Here is a 6990-nt window from a genome sequence, read left to right as displayed (position 1 = left end):
CCTTTATGAAGGCGTACAGCCTTTACTACATGAAAATGAAAATTAATGAATACACTGTGTACAGTAATTTACCTGATAAGACAGACCTCAGAAAAATACTTTATGAGGCATAAAGCTGTCTATAATGAAAATTAATTAACTAAGGATTTTTTTGCCCTGATAGGGTGTGGCCGAGTTATCCAGACTGCCGGGTTATCGAGTGCCGAGTTTTCGAGAGTCTACTGTATCAACAGCTTGCAATATAGACTGAACCAAATCATTAATATTCGGATAATTTATTTTAATTTTTTGATTAACGATTTATCAGCTCACATTTGTTTGGAAATCATTCCTGAGAGAGTTTCATCACAGTTTTCATAATTAGAATCCGATTTCGGAAGTGATTGAATGATTTCAACCAATAATTCCTACAGGCTGATTCCAAATATTCCAATTTTTGATAATTCGATAAATTAGAAGTATTGTCTACACTAGTCTTAAATAAATCATGGAACGATAACCATTCTTCGACATTTCCACTAAACTAGAAGCTTTGAAATCTGCGGTTTTTACGTCATTCAAGGGATTAGTTGTAAGATGTTATTAACTTTTACACTCATCAGTTAACCAAAGTTCATCAATAAGTTCCTCAATGTATTACTATTCTTAAATATACATTCCAATTTTTTTATCAGTGCATTGAGAAGTGACCTCTTGAAATATATCATGAAACTCATCACTGCATATTTTTTACTTTTGGTTTCAAATTGCTCTGTTTGACTATAGTCTGCATAATGAACACTATTACATAATCTCTCTGTAAGTTTGGTTGTATTAGACTTGAGGACTTTCTTTTCGGTTAAAGCATTTTTTTAGACTTTAATTATGAAAGTATAAACTCCCTTGAACTGATGATTAGGGCTGGCTTCAACAGAATTAATCCAAGGGAACAGCAACAATGACTCAAGCGGTGGACAGTTCTAGAATCTTCAATCCACCCAAATTAGCTTCGACAAACTAAATATTTACGAGTAATATGGATTGTAACTCAACGTGCATGAAGTTAATAGAGTTTTTTTTATTTCTGTCTAACCAAATTTACATTCAGTCTAAAACATAACAGACAAGGCGGCTGCTCATTAGCCCGGAAACGAGGTAATTTTTCCGCCAAAACTCAACGAACTATTGAACAGCTGATTCAACTATCGAGCAGGAATCTTCTATTTGAAAAATAAATAATTTTTTCCAGTTGAAATTATGTATTTAATTCGTCTTAAAACAATACGGTTAAAGAAAAATACATTTTTTCTAATGTCCCACCAAAATTGTTAGAACATTCCTCTTGTTTCGCCGGTATATTAAAATTTTAACATATATAATTAAAACATTCATTTTTAAAATCACTAAATTTACATGTCGTTGACAGATTAATCTTCATAATCAGTACTTCAAATTTAATTCGTTCCAGGAGGTCATTCGAAGTCCAAATCAATTTTTCCCATTAGAAATAATGAAAGTTAATTAATCAATTTCCAGACCCTAAACAATACCTATTTCGATAAACTTAAATTCACATAATTTAATTTATAAATAAAACAATTAAATGCCGTAATCATAAATTAAAACTGAAAACCATAAATAAACTACTTACATAATGTATAATAAAATGAAAATTGCATTTATTGATCGCACTCCGTGGACTTCCGCATCTTAACGTAGATGTGTGATTTAATTATGACAGTTATAAAATATTATAGATAGTGAGATTTTATTCTATATAACCAAACACACTAAAAATAAAGCAAGAAAAGCACTGAAAATATACAAGCATAACGCGAGAGATGAGTAGGATTCCTTTATGTTTCGAGTACATTTTACATCGCGCACGCAGTTCGAACAACGAGGCGAATTTCTGTCGAATTTTACGTTCGAAGTATAAAGTACCACTGTAATATGTTTCTTCGCATTACATACAAAGGATAGAATAAATTTTTCTTATATTAAAAACTCTTCTTGCCTTTAATTACAAAAACTACTTAATTACTTATGACTAATGAACAGGTTTATTACATTCCTAGCCTATTTAATTAACTTATTCCAAAATATATTTGAGCCTTACTGACCCTTATCAATTGCCTATTATCAAATGTCATCTCACGCCACCGCATTACAATATACACAGGTGATGTTAATAGTATTAATACAATTATTACAAGTTATTACATACATATTATTAATAGAATTCTAAAATTATCACTAGGACAGTAACACTACAATACTAAACAAGTCCAGTAAAAACTTTGTGAATATTCATCTGTCTTCTTTATGGTAGTGGTACTTTTCCTATTCTCCTGTCTTCACCTCACCCGTAGAGTTTACTGGTTCAATTTCCTTTTCTTGATTTTTATTCTCATTTGTATTAATTTGTACACATTTTTCATTACAATTATTAATATTCCTATACATCTTTTGGTCTTGATATACAGATTAAGAAATATAGCACAGTTAGTATAACTAACACTTCCAATATAATAAAACTGCAATATGTGTTTAAACTTTAAAGTTCCTAACTCTAGATTTTACTGTTTGTTTTCAATTGGCTATCACAAGACATCTGCTATTAGCTAATAACCATATGTGAATCACATGTGTTCACAGGAAAGACACACGATTATGAAATACATAACAATTAAACAATGAAATTACAGCGATCTTGTGCATTAATTTCCCATACTGTCATATCTGCAAATAATTATAGATGTAAAAAGTGCGTTGTATTATATTTACTGCTCTGCTGATACGATATTCAATGTATCCATTCTACAGAAGATATTTTGAGGTGATTTATTAAACAACTAGCAGATGAGCCCGGAGTTACTCGGGCAAACAGTAACAACAAATATTAAGATTATTGGATTCTTTCGTATTTCTAACCCTTATATATTATATTATAGTATTTGATTTATATAACTACGAAAGTTATCTTATGTAAAGATTTATAACACCAAGTTACCAATCTAACACATTTTAAATAAATTGTGTATAGTAGAGGAATAAATAATTCTAATGTTAATTCTAAGAAACTGTTCTATTCACAGCCGAATATCAAATGATAATCTGCCAACCAATCAAATTTCGCGAAAAACGGACCAAACATTTAAACTCGGCACCCTCGAAAATCATTTAAATCATATTTTATGCAGGTTGGCAACTTCGTATTATGTAATTTTCTATTAGAATGCCACCATACCGGTAGGACCGGTGGGTCGGATAAGAAGAAGGGACTGTTTCAGATGGAGGTTGAAGTTAATTCGACCGAAAGTAATAATTGTCTCTCTCCCGGGATAGAGGATGGTCAACGACTATTAATTAATACTGGTCTACTATTAATATTTGAAAAGTGATCCGTGTTGTATAGGTTGTGATGGTCCTGCACGTGATAGAAGTAGCTAACCTTAGTAAAACTCAGCAAGAATATCTAAGTAAAGGAAACTTTTAGACCCTTGTGATATAATAATAGTGGAAGCAGATTTGACAGTAAGACTTAACATTGAATAAAGGTCACATTATACAGAATATAACTACAGGAAATTTTGAATGAAGCAATGTCGCCATGATAATAAGTAGGAAAAATCAACATCAGCATAGAAAAAGACTTCGAGCTCTAATTTGTGCTTTAAGATCGTTGCACATACATTAATTTGGCTAAACGTTAGAACATCATTCAGCAGTATCAGTAGGAAGTTTTGGGCAACGGTTTATGAGTTACTAAGAGAGATGAAATCAGAGTAGGGAAGGGGAGGGGTGTGTTGTCCAGTTTCCTGATAGTTAAGCATGTCCTCGTAAATCGCGTTTATAGAAAAATTATTAAAATTGGTTTGGTTCATTTGGTTACGGCAACGCGACACGTGAGCGATCTGTCAAGGAGGATGTATCCCGAAAATATCTTTTTATCTAAAGCTGGCTCCAATTTAAGTGTTACTAACGCGAAGAAAATCCAGAAAACTCCACGTGGCCATTCCGTTGGCCATGCGTGAACCCACGAACTACTACCGGTGATCGATGGTTTTATCCACTCGGTTACTGGAGGATACTTATTGGAGTGCAATTTAAAAGAATTGTAGACCTATAAATTCCCATTGTTGTCCAACCGTCTCTGTCCTTCCTTAATCTCGAGAACTGAGTTAATAGATGAAAGTCGAGATCAGATGTAACAGGAAAAGCATGATGTACAGAGGGAAAACGCTATTACGCTTCAAGCAGGTAAGTGCTTTGTGCTACCTGTCTCAGTAATGGCGCAATGATGCATCTATTTCGTACTATATCATTCACGCAGTAATTCAGTAGATATAATAAATAATNGTATTTAGTTTATTATACTGTACCTAAAGTTGTCATGGAAACTCATCGGTAGCTAATTGGTTTAGATGTAGCGACGTCACCACCGAGTTAGTTTAGGAAACTATTCATTGAGCGCGTCATTACTCAGACACGATGATCCGACGACTAATTGATGAAATACGTCACCACTCATCGCTTACACGATGACTTTAGGAAAACGCATTGTTGATCAATGATGTCTTTTATTAATTGTAATACTATCATATAAAAATTGATCCTTTAAAGTCCTTTTGAAAGAAATTTTCTAACAAGTCGAGTTGTGGTTCCAGCAACAAACTGAAAATCTTAATACAGTATCAATGCATATATCTATTATTCCATTTGTTGTTAAAAAATGCATTTTGCTTGTATTGATAAATAACCCTTTTCTGTTGTAATAAATAAAACTAGAAGAATTTCGTCCATGACTGAAGCGCAGTGACAGTTTGCCAAGTTATGTTACATCATTGGCAACGCTTTATTAAAGCGACTCGTCACTTTTTATAAGCAGTCAATTCTTACCTTTGTTATAAACGTCTTTGTGACTTGTTAGGTCGGGTTTGACTGGTCGTTGATACCATTGCTGGCCATACTTTCTTCTACGACTCAATCAAACGACCAGTAATTATACCTGTCCACATATTGATGCTGAATCTTTCTGGCATCCATGGAAATGCGTAGCATGCAGGTTTGCTTCATCTAAATGTGGCAGTTTGAGTTGAGAGCAACTTTTCTGATAAATTTGGCTTCATCTGTGTACAAAATTAGCTGCATAAAATGGGCACTTGTCCATACAACGGTTAGAAAATATGTACAGAATTCAGCATGTGCTCAAAATCGTCTAAATCTATTGCATGTACAGAATCAAAAGAGAACGTTTGAGAAGTATGAAAACACATTAACGTTTGCCATTTAATGTTTAATTTTTAATAAGTACACAATTTTCTTAAATTGGTTACGTGTAAATTGTTAACTCATATAGTATTATTTTCATATAATTTTTTCTGTCATTACAAAAATTCTATAAAAAAGTATTTAATACTAATTTATACAGTTGATTCTAATTAGAAAATATTCTACGTGAACATTCAACATAGACTTTAAAAAACAAACATAAATATTATGATATATATATATTCATATATATTATAGATTAGATTAGGTAGATGATTTATTATTATTTTATCACTATTTCATAAATATATTCATACTGAAATACTGAAATTTTATTTTTTATAGAAAGAAAATCTTCAAATATTCAAAATATTCTGAACGTCCTGAAAATAATGATAAGTATCCCAAAAGAGTTTGGAGTTTTACTAAGTAGAAAGATGACTAAAGTATTAGTAATATTATCATTCATTTCTCTATTAGCAGGAGCAATTTATAATATTAATTCTATAAAACAAGGCTATGATTTTATTAAAGTTTTTCCATTCAATTCTTTTGTTCACAAATTTATAAAACTTCATTATCAATATTTTACCGATTATCCTTGCCGAGTACAAATAGTGTTTAATCAAACTCTAGATTATTCAAATCCAACCGTTCAAATGGACATAGAAAACATTTTAAGAACATTCGAAAGTGCACCTTACGCGACTGGATCCAATTATTCCGAATGTTGGTTGAGAGAATATTTGTCTTATATTCGTGATTCTAGAATAAATTACTTGATTAAAGATTTTGATGTAAATACGACGAAGGGATTTCTAGAAGGATTAAAAAAAGTGTTTTTAAAATTTCACAATGGAATATTTGAAGATGATATCCTGTGGAATAAGGAACGTGACCAAATTGTCGCTTCGAGATGTTTACTTGCTTATCGCAACGTCAGAAGCGGAAGTGACGAAAAATTTTTAATCGAGGAATTACGTAAAATAGCAGCTGATAGCAAATATGATGTGTTTGTTTATAACATGTGGTTTGTATTCTACGATCAATATTTAAATATGCCTACAATATACTTGAAATCAATTGGAATCGCTATTGTGTCGGTATTTGTAATATTCTTTGCATTTATTTCTGACATATCTTACAGCATTGCTGTTTTATTTATGGTTATTTGTATTCAAATAGAAGCTCTAGGTTATGCAAGTGCATGGAATGTCGGTTTACATCTTTTCTCTGTAATAATTTTAATTATGAGTGCGGGATTTTGTGTTGATTACTCGGTGCACATTGCTCACGCTTATAAAAATTGCAAAGAAACAGATCCTAATGAGAAAATAAAAGCAGCTTTCCAATGCATAGGATATCCTATTGTTCAAGGATGTTTCTCCACTATAATTGGAGCATTAATTTGTGTTTTCGGATCGTCTTATATGTTGATTGTATTTTTTAAGATAATTGTTTTAGTTATGATATTCTCAATGTTTAATGGTTTAATTGTATTGCCCGTTATCCTTAGTATCATTGATTCAATTCACATTCCTTGGATGAAGCAACTTAATATTGTCTCCTCTACTTGATGTAATTGTTATTGTTTGTATTATTGAATTTCTTTAAAAATACAAATTATAACTATATAATTTATACAAAAAACAGGTCTATTCAATTAAAATATAAATTTAAGTAAATATAATGTGTATGTATATATAAGTTTTCAAAATAAAGAATATTATTTCATTA

The 6990-nt window shown here is 31.3% G+C and overlaps 1 protein-coding gene across 2 annotated transcripts in view; it reads left to right on the top strand.

Annotated features, from left to right (window-relative positions):
• The window catches only part of LOC111641101 (patched domain-containing protein 3-like), an 11929-nt gene extending 5022 nt beyond the window's left edge, over positions 1–6907 (top strand). For both annotated transcript variants that reach the window (XM_023387220.1, XM_023387219.1), the window contains one exon: positions 5599–6907. In XM_023387220.1, the coding sequence (XP_023242988.1) occupies positions 5599–6830 (1232 nt within the window). In that variant the 3' untranslated portion in view covers positions 6831–6907. The remainder of the gene's footprint in view (positions 1–5598) is intronic.
• Positions 6908–6990: the final 83 nt, after the last annotated feature.

This window comes from Centruroides sculpturatus, unplaced genomic scaffold (assembly GCF_000671375.1).
Source record: "Centruroides sculpturatus isolate CEXI.00-Female unplaced genomic scaffold, Cexi_2.0 scaffold1184, whole genome shotgun sequence".
NCBI lineage: Eukaryota > Metazoa > Arthropoda > Arachnida > Scorpiones > Buthidae > Centruroides > Centruroides sculpturatus.
The sequence above is the reverse complement of the archived record's forward strand: the minus strand, read 5'-3'. Positions and strand labels throughout refer to the sequence as shown.